This window comes from Lepidochelys kempii, chromosome 9, assembly GCF_965140265.1.
Source record: "Lepidochelys kempii isolate rLepKem1 chromosome 9, rLepKem1.hap2, whole genome shotgun sequence".
Lineage (NCBI taxonomy): Eukaryota > Metazoa > Chordata > Testudines > Cheloniidae > Lepidochelys > Lepidochelys kempii.
The window spans coordinates 23,316,616-23,337,646 of record NC_133264.1 but is presented as its reverse complement, the minus strand read 5'-3'; the positions used below and the strand labels follow the sequence as shown (position 1 = coordinate 23,337,646).

Sequence of the window (21,031 nt, the reverse complement as noted above, 5' to 3'; positions counted from 1 at the left end):
GGCCCACAAGAAAGAGGAGCAGAGCAAAGGAGGCAGAAAAGGTTTGAAAAACAGGACAGCTGTTGTTTTTATTATCTATATAGAACCTAAACTTTTCCAGGTATTTTATGGAGAAATGTGAAAATAAAAGTTTACTGCCCAGAAGAACTTACAATCTAAGTAAGCCCTGATTCAACAAAGACTTAAGTATGTGCTTAAATCTCATTAAAAGAAACTAAATGTAAGCACTTCTTCAGCGCTCTGTGAATAAGGTTGGGCTTACTCATGTATATAAAGTTAAATTTGTGCATAAGCGCTTTGCTGAATCATGGTTTAAGTAGATAAAAATTGTGGGGATAGGCTGCAAGAGCAAAGTTACTTTACCAGTGAAACCCAGGAACTGTTTTAGTTTTTAAAAAGTATAATTATTATTCTTCAAGTATTTTTTTCTATTTGAATCATTTTAAATCTGGAACTATTTTTTCTGGTGCAAGAATATATCTCTTGGCCCTGTCACAACATATTGCCTAATTTTATACCGGTAGCCTATACATTATAGCAGTGATTCCCAAACTGTTGTTTCTGGAGCTCTAGCTGGTCACATGGTACTAACCCTTCCCTTTGTTTCTGCCTACTGAACTGCATTAAAAGAAACTAAAGATATGTTTATTACTTGTAGTATTAACTTTCCATATAAGCAATTGCTGTAGTTGTCACCGGGTCTTAATACCATCCAGAATGGGAGGAAGATGTTTGAGAAAAATTGTCATTTAATATATGGTCCAGCTATGAAAACAGTTGAGAACACTGGTATTCTGCCATTTGGGTAGAGGAGAATTATGTATATAGATATCTTCATACAGGCAATGGAATGTAGTGGGTGATGCCTGTGATCTAAAGATAAATGTGAGACATTATTGTAATGAAAATTCAGCCTTGGTTCTCTTTATAAGGATGTCAGTTATTTTGCATTAACAGCATCTATATCCACAGATGACATCATAGAATTTAAAAGCATTAGTGGTAGTGTAGGGCTGAAGAAGGGAAAATATATCCTATTTGTTTCTTAAAAATAACTTGCCCCTCTTTAGAAATAGGAAACTACAGTATAACATAAGGAAATGCATGCCTATTTGAACAGAACAACCAAGGGAAATAGGTGTGGCCATTCATCTTTGCTAACTTTCAAGAGGTCCATAATGTTGTGGATACAATTAAGAGGATGTGGTAATTGAAGATCAAGTTGTATGGCAATTGTGCTATAATGATGATCAAGTATATTTGTTCAATTCAGAGTCTAAAAGATGAGTTCTGCATTCCTAAATTAGATCTGCAGGATTGGGCCTTCCGTCTATTATCCATAAACGATTGAGGCTAAACAGGTGTAAATCAATATTAATCTTTATTCTTAAATAATAAAGAATAATAGGAGGATGTTAGGAACAAGTTGATTTAGATTTTGTTTTTTAAGAATGCAATAAGGTAATTGCCAATATACTTCTAAAAAAGTAGTTCTCTCAGATTAAAAGGAGAGAGTGAATTAGAAAATTGTTTTTGAAGTTCCATGTGACAGAAATATCATTGATTCTACGTATGCCTTGAAACATTGATTGCGGTGGGTAGTTTTATTGGGGCAGATCAGTCCCTAGTGTATAAGAATTTGGTCCATTTATTTAAATATTGAGCCTTGAATTAAGCCATGTGCAATATATGTGGTTGCTGGAGAAGTAAAACCTTTATTTAATCTAATTGATTATAGTAACTTTTAGAATTGGGTGATATTTTAGTATTTAGGACCCTGGTATGGTTTAGGTCAAACTGGAGAGAAGTTTAGGTGAAATCTTCTATTTGGAGCCAAAAGAAAAGGAAACTAACTGTGTTCTTAATCTGCTGATTTACTGAGTGATTCTGAACACAGTTCATATTATACACATACAGCTAAGATTGTGCAGCCATAAGGAGCATTGTTATCATAACTTAATAGGACAAAGATTAATAGCAGCATTGTGCACTAATCTAATGTAACTGAGTCACCAAGTGTAATTTCAGCAGTTTGACATCCTGGTCTAATATTTTTTCCTTTGAAAGGGAGGGTGGTGTTTGTCTAATCACTGGTGTTAAAATGTTTAATTATATTCATGTTCACTTCACCAGTGGAAGCCCATGTTTATAGATCTCCATATTTTGATAGTTAAAGATTGACAATTGTATTGTACTTTTCAAATTTTGTTTACTAGATTTCCAGCTGCAGGTTGTCTGTATGAAAAATTGTTTTGAAGATGAAGTTCTAAAGGGAATAAAACAAATACAATTGCCACAGTGGCAGTTTGTCAAGAAACCTACACTATCCATTAAATGCTGTTTTTCAATTTAGCTGTTGTAAAAATGAGAAGTCCCCTTAATATAGGGCCTCTATTGATCAAAAAAGGTCCATAGCAGCCTACACTAGAAAAGGTTATATAGTGTATCTAGCTTCCACAGCTAGAGAAGTCTATCCTAAAAGTGTTCTAGATTATGGAATCATTTTCCCACACCTGTTACCCAGGTTATGTCAAAAAGGTAAACCACAATGGAGATTTCATGACTAGAAAATGGCATTGTGATAATGTAACTGAGAGCAGAATGTGACTTACTGAATGTATATACATCTGTAATACTTTCTGCTGATTCAACAGGCACTTATATGAATATGCTATTTTAGGTTTTTATACTATCCCCGTCATCTGATATCTGAATTTATGTGGGGACCTTTTTTTTTTTTTTACATTAAATGCATTCCTTAACTAGATTAATTTAACAATAAGCAATCTGAATGACAGTGAGATATTTAGCCTTTATTTGTCAAAAGGCTCTCTGGCCCTGTTATTTTTGTTGTTTTTTAACATTAAAAAACCTTAAATTCTTGCTAAGAGGCCTTCTACTTCTTCGTATTAAGGTTAACATTAAAAAAAAGTCTACCATTATGCTACCTTGTGTTGCGATCCTGTCAGTTTTCATAAACCAAGCAAGGTTGGGCTGGCCATATACTTGATGGGACACATAGAGGAAATACTTAGTTACTTGTGCTCATTTTTTAAAAATTAAGGAGTGTCTGCTCCCAAAGCTTCCTTCACAATCAGTCCCAATGCAATGAAAAGTCATAAGTCAGTTTGTGACGTTACATTTAGCTGCCTTGGAAAGGATTGAAATGTTTCCAATGTAGCACTGACTTTATTGCATTTCAAAACTGAAGAGGGTGGACTGTGAAGGAGACTTTGTGATAACATTATCTTTGATGATTAGCAAAAATGGCAAGAAAAATGACAGCACCGCACAAGGTAAAAATATAAATCCATATTGTTAGTGTGGTATATTTTAAAGTGTTTCTCAGTATGAACGTCATGCTTTAAGAGTCTGCCGTTGTTGCACAGCTGTTTCATAGCCTGCCAGCCTCAGAGAACTCTACCCTCTTAGCAGATACCATGAACATTCCTAATGAGTGTCCACTAGATGATGGTATTTGCCATTGCCCTGTATAGTCCTTGAGAGAAACTTGACTTTGAGAAAGGGTACATGTGGAATACAAGGCTAGAGTCCATATTTCCTGGAGCTAGTGCTGTGGAGTATTTGGCTCTGTTGGTGCATTGTCACATTAGCCTACAGTGATAGAATTTTTGATTAATGGAGACCAAAATGACTTCTTATGGAAATAAGATTCCATGTGATTAAAAATGTATAAATAGGTAGCTTAAAAACAAGTCTTCCAGTTATGTAATTCATGTAACTGTTGGAGTTCAGCATTACCTTGGACAAGTTGTTTTTTAAATTCATAATTCCTGAGAGGATTTTAAAAAGCAACATAGTGTCTAGGGAAAAACCTGGAAGCTGATTAGTTGTCATATCATTGTAATGCAATTCTAGAAAAAATAAGACTGAAGCATACTTAATTTATATGTGCACATATAAGAACACTCCCAACCCCATACATCAGCCTTGTTTCTTATACACAAAATGCAGGTGTATTAAAGCAAACATAATGCCGCTGCTAAAATAATCCCTGTCTTTCAGCAGTCTGTGATGATATATACTGTACTGCTGAAAAAGGAAAGTTTTGTTTGATCCAGATTATTTGATCCTTTGTGTTTGCATCTGCATATTTTTGAAATGACGACTTCTTAAAATTGGATGTTGCCTTAAAATATTTCACAGATTAGTTGTCAAACCGTGGATAAAAATAATAGAATTTGTTACATCATCTTTGAAAGCCTTCTGCCTTGCTTCATTCAAATGCGGAGTTGTATTTGCTGATGCTTATATTTCCCATATGTCATCAGATGGGTTCCCTTCTGGGAGGGATCATTAGTATGGCAGTTCACATTAATACACACCAGCCCCTTTTATAGTTATGGAAATATCGAGATACATTAGCATCAAAAATTGAAAATTCCATTTTAGCTTTTATATTAAGAAAAGGAGTACTTGTGGCACCTTAGAGACTAACCAATTTATTTGAGCATGAGCTTCCGTGAGCTACAGCTCACTTCATCGGATGCATACTTATACTTTCCACAGTATGCATCCGATGAAGTGAGCTGTAGCTCACGAAAGCTTATGCTCAAATAAATTTGTTCATTTCTAAGGTGCCACAAGTACTCCTTTTCTTTTTGCGAATACAGACTAACACAGCTGTTACTCTGAAACCAGCTTTTATATTCTAATTAGTTTTTGTTGGCTACCAATCAAAAAAGAAATTCAACTGAAATTTCTGCCCCACCCAACCATAAATTAAGGGAAGAGTATCCCTCCCTATGTTTGAAAGAGTGAGTAATGGAGTGTATGTAGAGTTGAAGAACAATTGCCCTGATAATCACAAATGAAATTCATTCTGCAACAGAAGAGATGGAACTGAATTCCTACAGCTAGAAAGCCACTGTTGAACAAAGAGGCAGTACCTCGCTGCCTAGGTTTGGGCTACATTTACACTACAAGCTATGGGTGTGATTCCCAGTTCACGCAGACATACATGTGCTAGCTCACATCTGAGCTAGCATTTAAAATAGTAGTGTAGCAATGGTAGTGTGGCAATGGCGGCACAGGCTAGTCATCCCACATATAAACCTGCCTGAAGCCCATGAGTATGTACTCAGGGCGGCTAGCGTGTGCTGCAACTGCCCATGCTTCTGCAGCTACGCTACTATTCTTAGAGGACTATCTGTGCTGAGAGCATGGGTGAGTTTAAGTGAGCTGGGAATCACACCCCTAGCTTATAGTACAGAGGTAGACTTGGATATGGTGCTCTCCCAGCCTCCACCCCAACACAATCCTCATATTTCTCCTACATAATACATACACATTCATTTTACCAACAAAAAAAGAAAGAAATGGAAAAGCGATCCCATTCTAAAGGAAGCCATTTGTCTCTATTTTCCTTACCCTTCCTTTTTGTCTCTTGAGATGCCATACAACTTGAAAAAAGCCCCACAACCCATCTCATTGAGATGAGGAACTATCTGAGGATCACTAATAACTAGTACAAATAGCAAGTCGTAGTCTGAGACTGACACAGTATATATACCATTGTTTTATACACAAGTTTTGCCTTTGAGTTTTCAAATTATCCAACAAATTTGCCCCCAGAATTAGACTTTTAAAAACAAGTGATTTCAAAACTGCAGGCCTGGGCCCATATCACAGAGGACTCCCATTGTTAGTGTATTGAAGGAAAAATAGGCTTTCTTACTAAGGTTTTATATATTTGTTTTTTTCTCCTAGCTCAAAGTATCATGTTCTATTGACATAATAAGGCTTATTCTATTCATTCATTATTTCATTTAAATTCTGAGGTTTGGTCTTTAAATTTCCATTAATTTGCACTATTTGGTCTACTGAGGTTTTCATTTATCAGCTCTTGGGTATTCGTTACGCAAATATTGATGTGTAGCTTTGGCCTGTTAGCTATCAGTTGAAATCAGAAAATCAATAGACTTAATAGCTCCTCATTACATAGTTGATGTATTTGCAAGGCTGAGTTGAGAACTGTCCGTGAATAATCAATTCAGTCAAAAACTATTATCTGATCACTGCCAGAAATGGTTTCATAATGTATTGGTGTATTTATAGTTGAGAGTAACTCACCCACAGCATTTGTAAAAGAGAAAATAAAACCTGCTTTTTGTTTCTGTTGTCATATGCTAATATTAAAATTAAATCTTCAGGTGGGGAGGAAGCTTTCGTAACATTAAGAGATGGACACAAATTAGTGGAAAGTGACAGTTTATAAGATTAGGTTTGACAGTCCATGTTTAGCTCATGTGGTTATGGTATGCTGTCTTATGGCCTACGTGCCTGCACAGGGGTGTAAAAGCTATCCACATGGCATGTCACAGTGCAAGGTGAAGAGTAGCGTCTATGGGACCACCAGGGGTGACGAATGGGCAGCATTAGCTCTGTCCCCCTACAACACACCAGCCAGCACAACTGAGATGCCACAGTGGAGGAATTAGACTACTTTCTACAAGGAGTAACCAGACAACTAGGCACAGCCCCTTGCTATGCATTAAAAGTGAACTCACAATCTTAGCCCTAAGATGTTTATACAGGACTGAACACATCGATGCCTGGAAGATTATGATGTCTTTCCCCCACCCCCAACCAACATTAATGGCATGTGTAAAGGATTGGAAGCTTTAATGCTTCCAGGATTTTGTTAGATAATCTCAACATTACTTTTCATTGTTTAAATATAGGTTTTGTATTTTCTTGCTTTTTAAAGAAAGTGGAAAAGAATCTAACACCAAAGGCAATAAAATACATTTATGCTTCTGAGATTTAAGTCTCTCAGATAAATGTGTATCTAAGTCCCCTCAAGCCCATGGCTTATCAGGCTGATGCAGTTAAGACACATCAGTTTCATAGCCAACAGCACACAAGGGAGTGATGTGGCCAGCATAACATCTGACCACCTTTAACTGTCCTAACCAGATGGATCAGATATCTGTTTTGCAGCGTGGTGAACTGGAGGTGGCCTTTCAATATGAGGTCAAGCAAGTCTCAAACCTACAGGATAAGCCTGGCATCTTAACTACGCAGCCACCACATCTCTAGGATAAATGCTAACTTTTTTCAAAAAACCATGTAGTATTTACATTGTCAGTTAAACTGACCATTTCCTGTAAATAATCAAAGAATTATATCTACCTCAAAATTATTCTCTCATGATAGTGAATATCCTCCAGTTTCCAAATATATATTAAAAAGTTCTCAGTGCCCACCTTTATTTTCAGTTATAACAGTCAAGTTTTTGGAGGGGTCATCCATACACAATGTAAAAGCTGCCCCTGCTGGCTCTGAAGCAGTAGTTAATTTCCCAGGGCTTTGTACATGCTGTTGATGTCCGTGATACTGGCATACAAACAGGGGACTAAATAAAACAGTCATGTTAGTTTCTGTTCAGTTAGGAACATAAGAAACAAATCAATTTGCCAAATGAAAAATGACTAAATTGACAGAGTAAGGATGTTTTTTCAAGATTGCAATTCAGTAATAACAATATAAATTTTTACAAATAGCATGTAGTGCCTTTTAAAGCTGAATTGAAAGCAATTTTAAAACAATGCTGCATCTAGTATGTCAATGTATAAATACTGTCCAAAAGTTTTGTTTGTTTTCCATCTTCTTAAAACTCACAGCCTTTACAATCTAGGTCCTCCAAAGTCTTTGTCAGATTCCTTCGGTAAAGAAATGAAATTGTGGATCTGATGTATTTCAAATGTAAAAAATTAGCAGAAAAAAGCCTTGATTTTAAAACAGTTTTATATACAAACTAGAAAATACAACGTTACAATTTTTAAGTCTGTATTTTTATAATTTAAAAACGTAGACTTTTGACTCGATGTCAATTGTTTCAAGAGACTGCTTAGTGTCTACTTATCCCATTTATAGCTCATGCATTATTGGCCTAATATATCATATCAATCTGCACCTTTGAATGAGCATTAACTGTTAGCAAAACATTTCTTACAACAGTTTTTTAAAAATCACCTAAGTGAGCATAATAGCTCATTTTTAAAAGTTTCCTTGTTAAGCAATGGAATTAATTTCTCACAAACTTTAATGTAATTATTTAATTATAGAGAAAAAATAATTTAGTGTCACACACAATACATCACTTGCACAGTTTTCCTTTTTGTGTTGATACATTGTGATGGCATACCAATATGTTGCCTGTCTTGAAATCAGAACAATTTCTGCCTAGGCACCATGATACGCTCCATTAATATATGACATCGTAGTGTGAATTTCGTGAAGCTTGAGGGCCTTTTTGGAAACTTGCAAGCTTCCAGCTGGAAATTATTGGGTTATTGTTAAAGGAATTATAAATTAACCCAATTAGTTTCTGATGTCAGTAATATGATGACTTTTCAATAAGATGCTCCTAAAGAGCTGGGAGTAAAAAACAACAGACATCTTTTAAGGTTATTTAGCTAACTTTTAGTTATGTAAATGTACAGTAACCAATTAAAATTGATAATTACGCATCAAGCAGCTAATGAAAGATCTGTAAAGCAAGACGTGTCCAAATGTGTCAGTGCTGACCAAGCGTATATTTAGTTTTATGTCTATCATCGTACCGAAAACTATAATTGTATAATTATAGTTAACTTATATGGAAGAAGTTTAATGCATTGCTAAGAAAAAAACATTTAGTTCTGAGGTGTTTAAAATCAGTTAATCATTTGCAGACAGAAGAGACCAGTCTGCCTCACTTGTACCCCAAACCTGCAGAAACCTAAGCATTTGTTTAACTTCATGCACATTGAATTTAATGGGATTACTTGTGTGCATAAAGTTAAGCACATGCCTAAATGTATGCAGAATCCAGGGCTTTATTTTCTATCTATATTGTTACTCTCAACAGTCTCTTTATTAAAATGTCATTTTTGTTCATTTTTAATAAATATTTGTACTATGTTGGAAATAAGATTTATATAAGGAAGGGTGAATGGACAAGCCAGTATATTTTTTAAAATTTTATTTACATTTTCGTTCCTTCATATGGAAGCACTAAAATAGTTCCCCACTCCTGGGTCTATGTTCCATTTCTCAGCTCCCTCCACTGCTACACCCACCGTGTACTCCCAATCACAGGTCAAAGGCCATTTTTGACATACACATCAAAACCGGTGTACCACCACCAACACCACCTTCTCCCCCATCATTTTTGGAATCTGTCTTACTTTCTTCACCCACAGCTGGAACAAAGTCATCATGGACAGTTGGGTTCTGAAGATTTTCCATCAGGGATGTTCCATAGAGTTTCTTTCTTTCCCTCCTCACAAACCACCTTCCCGATGCCTCTTGAGGGACCAGTCTCAACAACTAATTCTTCAGCAGGAGGCTGAATCCCTGTTACTCCAGGAGGGGTAGGAGTGAGGGGGGCAATAGAGAGCATTCCACCTCAGTACCAGGGAAGAAAGTTCTACTCCCCAAAAAAGTCAGGGTGGAGACCCATCCTTGACCTTCGGCAGCTCAACATTTGGATATGAAAGCTGAAAAATCACGATGATTACACTAGCATCTATAAGCCCGTCCCTTCAGGAAGGGAGTGTGATTTATGGCTCTTGAAATGAAGGACACATATTTCCAAGTGTACTACCAGTTCCCCATCCTTCCCTTTGGACTCATGACAGCACCCGGTGTGTTCACGAAAGTTTTTGCAGTCGTAGAGGCCCAGATGAGACATCAGGGATATATGGTATTTCCATAAGTGGACGACTGGCTGTTGGTAGGCCAGTCTCGCCAAGAAGTTACATCAGCAACAAAAAGAAAAGGAGTACTTGTGGCAGCTGAGAGACTAACAAATTTATTTGAGCATAAGCTTTCGTGAGCTAGCTGTAGCTCACGAAAGCTTATGCTCAAATAAATTTGTTAGTCTCTAAGGTGCCACAAGTACTCCTTTTCTTTTTGCGGATACAGACTAACACGGCTGCTACTCTGAAACCTCTCATCAGCAACAAAGTTTTTTTGGTGCCTCCTTGGCACCTGAGGTGCTTCCATAAATAAAGACAAGTCCTTTTTGTCATCTAAAAGGACAATAAATTATAGGAGCATGACTAGACTCAATCTCTGAGAGCTTTCTTCCCCACAGACAGATTTTGCACACTGAGCAACCTAATCTCTTGCATCACCTGCAAACCTTGAACTACAGTGCATTGGTGTCTCTCCCTGTTAGGCCGCATGGCCACATGCACCTGTGTGACACCTTTTGCCAGACTCCACTTGTGGTGCCTACGAGTTTGGCTCCACTCAATCTACTGACTGAACAGGGATCCAAAGTCACCATTCCCTCCCTCACTTGGTGGTCCAACCCAAACAAAATCATGGTGGGGATTCCCTTCATCCCTCCTATACCAAGAACCAGCACCCTGACAGACACCTTCCTTGCAGGATGGGGTGGTCACTTGGACTGTCACACTGCTCAGGCTACCTTGATCCCATGAGAGGCCAAGCAACATATAAATGGATTGGTGCTAGGATCTGATAAAAAACAGTCAAATGAAAAAACTTCCCATTCAATTACACCATGTAATGGCAGACAGCTAAAAAGTGACGAGTTTTTAAAGTGCTTATATACCAATGCTAGAAGTCTAAATAATAAGATGGGTGAACTAGAGGGCCTCGTATGAAATGAGGATATTGATATAATAGGAATCACAGAAACTTGGTGGAATAAGGATAATCAATGCAACACAAGTAATACCAGGATACAAAATATATCAGAAGTACGGAACAGGTTGTGCTGGTGGGGGAGTGGCACTATATGTGAAAGAAAGCATAGAACCAAATGAAGTTAAACACTGTAGCATTTTATTTCAGAAAGGGGGAATTACACAAAAATGAGGAAGTTAGTTAAACAGAAATTAAAAGGTACAGCGCAAAAAGTGAAATCCCTGCAAGCTGCATGGAAACTTTTTAAAGACACCATAATCGAGTTTCAACTTAAATGTATACCCCGAATTAAAAAACATAGTAAGAGAAGCAAAAAAGTGACACCGTGGCTAAACAACAAAGTAAAATAAGCAGCAAGAGCCAAAAAGGCATCCTTTAAAAAGTGGAAGTTAAATCCTAGTGAGGAAAATAGAAAGGAGCATAAACTCTGGCAAATGAAGTGTAAAAATATAATTAGGAAGGCCAAAAAAGAATTTGAAGAACAGCTAGCCAAAGACTCAAAAAGTAATAGCAAAAAAATGTTTAAGTACATCAGAAGCATGAAGCCTGCTAAACAAACCAGTGGGGCCACTGGACGATCGAGATGCTAAAGGAGCACTCAAGGGCGATAAGGCCATTGTGGAGAAACTAGATGAATTCTTTTCATCAGTGTTCCCAGCTGAGGATGTGAGAGAGATTCCCAAACTTGAGTCATTCTTTTTAGGTGACAAATGTGAGGAACTGTCCCAGATTGAGGTGACATTAGACGAGGTTTTGGAACAAATTGATAAAATAAACGGTAATAAGTCACCAGGACCAGGTAGTATTCACCCAAGAGTTCTGAAGGAACTTAAATGTGAAATTTCAGGTCTACTAACTGTTGTCTGTAACCTATCATTTAAATCAGCTTCTGTACCAAACGACTGGAGGATAGCTAATGTGATGCCAATTTTTTAGAAAGCGTTCCAGAGGTGATTCCAGCAATTACAGGCTGGTAAGCCTGACTTCAGTACCAGGCAGGCTGGTTGAAACTATAGTAAAGAACGAAATTGTCAGACATATAGATGAACATAATTTGTTGGGGAAGAGTCAGCATGGTTTTTGTAAAGGGAAATCATGCCTCACCAATCTACTAGAATTTTTTGAGGGGGTCAACAAGCATGTGGACAAGGGGGATCCAGTGGATATAGTGTACTTCAGTTTTCAGAAAGCCTTTGACAAGGCCCCTCACCAAAGGTTCTTAAGCAAGGTAAGCTGTCATGGGATAACAGAGAAGGTCCTCTTATGGATTGATAACTGGTTAAAGAGAGGAAACAAAGGGTACGAATAAATGGTCAGTTTTCAGAATGGAGAGATGTAAATAGTGGTGTCCCCCAGGGGTCTGTACTGGGCCCAGTCCTATTCAACATATTCATAAATGATCTGAAAAAAGGGGTAAACAGTGAGGTTGCAAAATTTGCAGACGATACAAACTACTCAAGATAGTTAAGTCCCAGGCAGACTGCGAAGAGCTACAAAAGGATCTCTCAAAACTGGGTGACTGGGCAACAAAATGGCAGATGAAATTCAATGTTGATAATTGCAAAGTAATGCATATTGGAAAACATCATCCCAACTATACGTCTAAATTAGCTGTTATCACTCAAGAAAGAGATGTTGGAGTCATGGATAGTTCTCTGAAAACATCCAGTCAATGTGCAGCGGCAGTAAACAAAGTGAACAGAATGTTGGGAATCGTTAAAAAAGGGATAGATAATAAGACAGAAAATCATAGAATCATAGAATATCAGGGTTGGAAGGGACCCCAGAAGGTCATCTAGTCCAACCCCCTGCTCGAAGCAGGACCAATTCCCAGTTAAATCATCCCAGCCAGGGCTTTGTCAAGCCTGACCTTAAAAACCTCTAAGGAAGGAGATTCTACCACCTCCCTAGGTAATGCATTCCAGTGTTTCACCACCCTCTTAGTGAAAAAGTTTTTCCTAATATCCAATCTAAACCTCCCCCACTGCAACTTGAGACCATTACTCCTCGTTCTGTCATCTGCTACCATTGAGAACAGTCTAGAGCCATCCTCTTTGGAACCCCCTTTCAGGTAGTTGAAAGCAGCTATCAAATCCCCCCTCATTCTTCTCTTCTGCAGGCTAAACAATCCCAGCTCCCTCAGCCTCTCCTCATAACTCATTTGTTCCAGTCCCCTAATCATTTTTGTTGCCCTTCGCTGGACTCTCTCCAATTTATCCACATCCTTCTTGAAGTGTGGGGCCCAAAACAGGACACAGTACTCCAGATGAGGCCTCACCAATGTCGAATAGAGGGGAACGATCACGTCCCTCGATCTGCTCGCTATGCCCCTACTTATACATCCCAAAATGCCATTGGCCTTCTTGGCAACAAGGGCACACTGCTGACTCATATCCAGCTTCTCGTCCACTGTCACCCCTAGGTCCTTTTCCGCAGAACTGCTGCCTAGCCATTCGGTCCCTAGTCTGTAGCTGTGCATTGGGTTCTTCCGTCCTAAGTGCAGGACCCTGCACTTATCCTTATTGAACCTCATCAGATTCCTTTTGGCCCAATCTTCCAATTGGTCTAGGTCCTTCTGTATCCTATCCCTCCCCTCCAGCGTATCTACCACTCCTCCTAGTTTAGTATCATCCGCAAATTTGCTGAGAGTGCAATCCACACCATCCTCCAGATCATTTATGAAGATATTGAATAAAACCGGCCCCAGGACCGACCCTTGGGGCACTCCACTTGATACCGGCTGCCAACTAGACATGGAGCCATTGATCACTACCCGTTGAGCCCGACAATCTAGCCAGCTTTCTACCCACCCTTATAGTGCATTCATCCAGCCCATACTTCCTTAACTTGCTGACAAGAATACTGTGGGAGACCGTGTCAAAAGCTTTGCTAAAGTCAAGAAACAATACATCCACTGCTTTCCCTTCATCCACAGAACCAGTAATCTCATCATAAAAGGCGATTAGATTAGTCAGGCATGACCTTCCCTTGGTGAATCCATGCTGGCTGTTCCTGATCACTTTCCTCTCATGCAAGTGCTTCAGGATTGATTCTTTGAGGACCTGCTCCATGATTTTTCCAGGGACTGAGGTGAGGCTGACTGGCCTGTAGTTCCCAGGATCCTCCTTCTTCCCTTTTTTAAAGATTGGCACTACATTAGCCTTTTTCCAGTCATCCGGGACTTCCCCCGTTCGCCACGAGTTTTCAAAGATAATGGCCAATGGCTCTGCAATCACAGCCGCCAATTCCTTCAGCACTCTCGGATGCAACTCGTCCGGCCCCATGGACTTGTGCACGTCCAGCTTTTCTAAATAGTCCCTAACCACCTCTATCTCCACAGAGGGCTGGCCATCTCTTCCCCATTTTGTGATGCCCAGCGCAGCAGTCTGGGAGCTGACCTTGTTAGTGAAAACAGAGGCAAAAAAAGCATTGAGTACATTAGCTTTTTCCACATCCTCTGTCACTAGGTTGCCTCCCTCATTCAGTAAGGGGCCCACACATTCCTTGGCTTTCTTCTTGTTGCCAACATACCTGAAGAAACCCTTCTTGTTACTCTTGACATCTCTGGCTAGCTGCAGCTCCAGGTGCGATTTGGCCCTCCTGATATCATTCCTACATGCCCGAGCAATATTTTTATACTCTTCCCTGGTCATAAGTCCAACCTTCCACTTCTTGTAAGCTTCTTTTTTATGTTTAAGATCCGCTAGGATTTCACCATTAAGCCAAGCTGGTCGCCTGCCATATTTACTATTCTTTCGACTCATTGGGATGGTTTGTCCCTGTAACCTCATATTGCCTCTGTATAAATCCATGGAATGCCCATATCTTGAATACTGCGTGCAGATGTGGTCACCCCATCTCAAAAAAATATATATTAGAATTGGAAAAGGTTCAGAAAAGGGCAACAAAAATTATTAGGGGTCTGGAACGACTGCCATATGAGGAGAGATTAATAAGACTGGGACTTTTCAGCTTGAAAAAGAGATGACTAATGGGGGATATGATAGAGGCATATAAAATCATGATTGGTGAAGAGAAAGTAAATAAGGAAGTGTTATTTAGCCTTTTTCATAATACAGGAACTATTTGTCACCAAATGAAATTAATAGGCAGCAGATTTAAAACAAACAAAAGGAAGTATTTTTTCACAGAACACACAGTCAACATGTGGAACTCCTTGCCAGAGGATGTTGTAAAGGCCAAGACTATAACAGTTCATGGAGGATAGGTCCATCAATGGCTATTAGCGAGGATGGACAGGGATGGCGTATCTAGCCTCTGTTTGCCAGAAGCTGGAAATGGGCGACAGGGGATGGATCACTTGATGATTACGTGTTCTGTTCATTCCCTCTGGGGCACCTGGCATTGGTCACTGTCGGAAGACAGGATACTGGGCAAGATGGACCTTTGGTCCGACTGTGTATGGCTGTTCTTATGTTCTTATATGTTATGTTCTTATGAGCTAAGAGCAGTCTGCCTGGAGTGCAAGGCTTTCCTTCCTGGCTTTCCTTTCCTTGCTCTTAGCTCTTCCTGGAGCTAAGAGTGGTCTGCCTGGTGTGCAAGGATTTCTTTCCCCTCATGTGCATACTCTACATACAAATAATGTCAGACAATATCACCACAGTGGTCTATGTAAACAAACAGGGAGGAGCGAGATCTCGTCCCCTCTGCCTGGAAACAATCTGACTTTGGAACTGCTGTATCAGAAATCATAATCAACACACAGGCCACATGCCTCCTGGATGTTCAGAACTCCCTGGCAGGCAGATTAAGCAGATGCTTCTCTGCAGACACAAATGGGAGATCTTCAACACAGTCCTAATCACAATATTTGCATGATGGAGGACTCCGCTATGGGACCTTAGTGTCCCAAATGTATTGCTCCAGGGAAGCCATAGGCCAAGAGTCCCAGGGTGATGCTCTCCTGCTTCCTTGGACAAACAATCTCGGATACACCTTTCCTCCCATCCCTCTACTACTACAAGTTATATGGAAGATCTGGTGCAACAGACCCACCACCATCCTCCTAGCACCCTACTGGCCCAGACAGTTCGGTTTCATGAAGCCTCCTAATGATGTCCATATGTTCCCCTATCAGGATCCTTGCATGTCAGGATCTCCTAGCTGTGGATGGGGAAAGTCAAGCACCCCAACCCAGGCTCATGCCATCTCGCAGCCTGGTGTTTGGATGGGCATCGGAGATAGAATGCTCATACTCTGCCCCGTTCAGGAAATTCTGACCCAAAGCAGAAAGGATTCTACTAAACTCTGCTACCTGGCTAAATAGTAGCGATTTTCAGGCTGGACCCATCACTACCAGTGTTCACTTGATACTGTGGCCATTCCAGTTATCCTAGACTATCTCTTCTTCTTAAAGACCTCAAATTTAGCTCTTAGTTCACTGCAAATACAAGTACCAGCAATTAGTTTCTTCCTGCCCCTTGTGGAAGGACATTCTATCTTCACACACCCGACTACGGTTTGATTTATGAAGGGCTTGATCAGGAATTTTCCACCGGTAATTAAACCTACACCTCAATGGGACGTTAACCTTATCCTTTCAAAACTTCCAGGCCTCCCCTTTAAACCTCTGGCAGCATGTGCCATGACCCACCTGTCCATGAAGGTGGCATTCTTAGTAGTCATCACTTCATCGTCAAGGGTCAGTGAGCTGGGAGCCATGATGGTAGACCCTCCTTATACTGTATTCCACAAGAAGGTTTCCCTTAATTTACACCCCAAATTCCTCCCCAAAATTGTGTCTGAGTTCCTCATCAGTCAATCAGTATACTTAATGTATTCTTCCCAAAAACCCACGTGTCTTCCGAGGAGAAGGGACTTCACTCCCTTGACATCAGGTGTGCCCTGGCGTTCTACCTGCAGAGAACCAAATCCATTAAAAAATCTTTGAGACTTTTTGTTGCCATGACAGAAAGGTCACTGGGACAAGCTGTATCTTCAGAAAGGATTTCTAAATGGGTTTCAGGATTCATTTTTGAATGCTACAAAATAGCAAAGCTTCCAACTTTCCTGCTCAAGCATATTATAGCTCACTCTGTGCATGCACAAGCTGCCTCCATGGCATCCTTATCGGACGTTCCACTGCAGAACATCTGCAGAGCGGCAACTTGGAGTTCCATCCATATTTTCACATCACACTATGCTCTAACTCGAGCAGCAATAGCGGACGCAGCCACAGAAATGGCAATACTCCATACATCTCTGCTACCGGTTTCCTCACATCCTCCTCCAGTCTGGACACAGCTTGACAGTCACCCACGTGTGGAATACACATAGAGTCCTCACCTGAAGAAGAAATGGAGGTTACTTACTATAACTGGAGGTTTTTGAAGATGTGTGGTCCATATCTGTGCTATAGTACCCACCCTCCATCCCCCTGCTTCAGATCCAGTTGGATAGTGATAAGAAAAGGAATTGGAGAGGCCTCAACCCACATTGCCTTTTATACCCTCAGTTGGGAGCACGAGGAGAGTTACTGCGTATGTGTGGATCAACAGACACTGCTTTGAAGAAATTCCAGCCTCGTACACATGCATACCCATGTGTGGAATAGGACCACACATCTTGAAGAACCTCCAGTTACAGTAAGTAACCTCCATTTTTGGAAAACTATGAAGAATGCTCCCATGTGTCTTTCCTGAAAATTGTCTAGGTAGGATTCAATTTGAGGCTGAATATTGTAACTAAAATAACTGACCACATGTCCTTCACTTGAAGATTTTGACTCATTAAAAAAAAAATTGAGTGATGTGATCTACTTTTGACATTGTTTTCTTGGATACAACTTGGTCTAATGTACTGGTGTCAAATGAAACAGAAAACTGAATGAACATTCTGAAGGTTTTAATCTGTTCCAGTTAAATGCCTGAAGAGTTTTTTTCACATCAGAAGGGCATTATGCAGCTCTGCTTATCTGGGGTATATGGAAACTATTGCCAAGATGATGGTACCCATTAAACTCTGAAGAGGGAATTTTATGATTATTACTGCCTCCAAAAACAATTGCAAGTAGGAGATAGGTTTTTTTCAGATCCTTGAAAATATTTTCCTTCCACCCATCCCAGTTATCCATTTTCCTTCTATGTGGTGCACCAGTAGACACGCTTCTTATGATATAGCGCTAATGAATGGCGCTATATCGTATGGAATATGGGAGATAGGCATATGGGCACATTCCATTTATAAGTCTACCAGCATTATGGGGAGTTCTACTTTTACTTTTTAATATTATCTCTTACAAGAAAGCCTACATAAACGGTTGTGGGGAACAGGCGCTCTTCTCCTGCATTAATAAATGGTGTCAGCCAAGTGCATGTTGGAGGATTTGAACAGAGGGAAAATGAGCTATCACAAGAGAGCTATTCTTAATGGATATGAAAAGATGAGTTAAACAAGTGTGTTGAAAAGCCCTCTTACCCTTTTTATTTCAGCACCTAGCAAAAACGCATCTAACAAGAGAGGTAATATAGTCTAGTGATTAGAGCACTGGACTGGGAATCCAGCATGGATTCTATTTCATATTTCATTTATGGAAGAGAACCCATATCACTTGATTCTTATTCCAGTGTTCTAATAGTAAGACTGTGCTGCCTCCCTTGCTAGATGCCTTTTGATCAGGTGTTAATACATATAGATTATTACACCCACACACACAAAAACCCCTTCTATTTTAAAATAATATTATTAAGGTTGCAAAGTCAAGCACTCAAAAGTTAGCAAATTCCAGAATTAAGGTTGCCTGTGCAGCCTTTATTCAGTTGCCTTGTGTGTATGTCTTATGATACAACTTTTAATTAAAAGATCATATACTATTTTTTCATAAGTCTCCTGTTTCATTCAGTAAACAAGATGGATGGTGCTCACTTAGTGAACAGCTGTTAAATATTGTTATTTTCTCCTCATTGTTCAGTGTGACCCCATGACGTATTTACTTCCTCTAAATACAGAATTATTAATTTCTTCTTGGGTTAGTCTATGACGCTCACCATAATAGCTGAGCGCTTCACAAACATTAATGAATTTATCTTCACAACACTCCTCTGAGGTGGGTGAGTGGTATCCCCATTCAGAGATGGGCAGGTGAGGCACAGAGATTGAGGATTTGTCTGCATGAACTTTTAGTTCACGGCAAGCTGGGGTGTGAAACTACCCTGCACTAGCCTGCCACACACTAAGAGGCTGTGTGGACCCTGCTGACATGCACAAACAGTTCATTAATATGCTTTGATCTAGTCCTGTTTCAAAGAGAACTAGATCAAAGCACACTAATGAATTGTTAAAGCATGTCAGCAGGGTCCATGTGGACAGTTAGTCTGTGGCAGGCTAGTGCAGGGTAGACACACAACCCAGCTTGCCGTGAACTAAAAGTTCATGGAGACAAGCCTTAAAGTAAAAAGTTTCCACAAATTTTGGGTGCCCATTTTGGGATGACTAGTACATGATTCTCCAGAGTGTTTAACCTTATATAGCACTTTACACATTCAAGACACAGCTCCCATTGACTTCACTGGCAGCTGTGAGTACTCAGCACTTCTGAAAGTAAGATCCAAAGTCGGGCACCCAGAAACTAAGGATCACACAAAACTAAGGTTGCACAGGCAACCTTAATTCTGATATTTCCTAACTTTAGGGTGCTTGACTTTGTAACCTTAATAATGTTGTTTTAAGGTGGGTTTGTGTGTATAATTTCCTAGGTTTTTAAAAAAAACAAACTTAAAAAAAAGAAAAGAAACTACATCATGTGGCATCAGACTAATATGCACATGGTCCATCAGCAGGGCTGAACCCTTTAGATCTCCTGCACAGACCTCTGACACTTGCACTAATGGAGTAACTGATAGCAGTAGTAGGTTGTCATAATATTTGTGGATCATCATTAGAGGGGAGTGAAACACATGCTTTGCCAGAGATTTCACAAATATTTGCTCACAGCAGAGGACTGGTGAGACTCAGGAATCTTTGGTTCCACTCCAGGCTGTTGAGAGGAATGTGTTCTAGTGGGCATGGACTCTTCTGCCCATTCCTCCCAAGCTTGATCCCTTCTGTCCCATCTCTGTCTCTTCCCCACTCTGGTCCCCCTGTCCCAGTCTTATTCTTGCATATCTAGTCCCAGTCTCCACTCAGTAGAATGGACCCTTCTGCAGCTCGTAGATGGAGAGGCGCCATGAGACACACAAACACCGCAAGTCACTGCTAGCAGTATAGCCTCCTACTAAGAAATTGAGATGACTGTAAGCCATCAACTGAAAAGAGAGGTGAAAACAGCTCTTTAGGAATCCCAAGCACTAAGTGCCCCTTTGTCAAGTCTCTGTCAGTCCTTCACAAGAGCTGAGATTGAAAACAGGAAAAACAGCTGACATTGACAGCATCCTTTCATTCTTCCTTAAATGTTTCAGGCTCAAAGGACATGACTGGATGGCAGCAAGATTCACAAAAATCATCTCCAGCAAACTCCTAAAAGCTTGGAGGTGATCAAAGGTCACTGCCATTTTAAAACCTAGAGATCTGTCCCAGTGACCCCAAAATCTACTGCCCTATCTCTCTCCTTTGTACAACATATAAATTACTGGACCAGGCAATCCTGACGAGGCTGACCCCCATCTTGGAGACCGCAGTCCCCCTGGAACAAGCTGCTTCCATGGCAGGATGAAGCTGCTGTGACCAAGTGGCTCCACTGACTATCCATATCAAGGCCAGTTTCCATCTGAACCTTAAAATAGCTGAAGCTTTAATTGACTTGTCATCAGCCTATGACACTATCTGGCACAAGGGCCTACTGCTGAAGCTATCCAACCTGCTTCTATGTAACCCAACACTTCGACTTATTGGGTCAGTGCTTTTGGAAAGAACATTCCATGTTCATATCAGAAGTTAGGCTAGCAAAAAGCAGAGTCTGCACAATGACTTTTCACAAGGATTAGTACTAGCACCATCCCTTTCCAGTTTATATTTGTGATGTGCCCAAAACCACATGCCACAACTTCATTTATGTCAATAACCTGGCACTAACAACACAGGTGACAACACTCAAGGAAGTGGAAGATACCTTTAATGCTGATGTGAAGATGATGGAAATCTACTTTTGATACTGGCAGCTCAAACCCCATCTATCAAAAAATGTCACTAGCTTTCCACATCAGCAATTCTGAAGCTGAATGTGAATTTCTGCAGCAACACAATCACTCACGTTCCTAATCCCTGCCACGTAGGAATCATTCTCAATTGCAGCCTTACCTGTCAACAGTATCTGAAGCAGGTGAGCCATAAAATGAAGACTGACATCAGTATCATCCAGGTTTGCCTGTAGCCCTGGTCTGCAGCATGC

The 21,031-nt window shown here is 40.0% G+C and overlaps 1 protein-coding gene across 3 annotated transcripts in view; it reads left to right on the top strand.

Moving 5' to 3' along the window:
• The window catches only part of RSRC1 (arginine and serine rich coiled-coil 1), a 366,678-nt gene that overhangs the window by 314,894 nt on the left and 30,753 nt on the right, over nucleotides 1–21,031 (top strand). The window contains exon 8 of one of the 3 annotated variants that reach the window (XM_073359565.1): nucleotides 2,217–2,883. The exons of the other annotated variants lie outside the window; for them this stretch is intronic. Coding sequence (XP_073215666.1) covers nucleotides 2,217–2,353 — 137 coding nt within the window. The 3' untranslated portion in view covers nucleotides 2,354–2,883. Of the gene's footprint in view, nucleotides 1–2,216; nucleotides 2,884–21,031 lie in introns of those variants that run through there. 3 annotated transcript variants of the gene reach the window in all.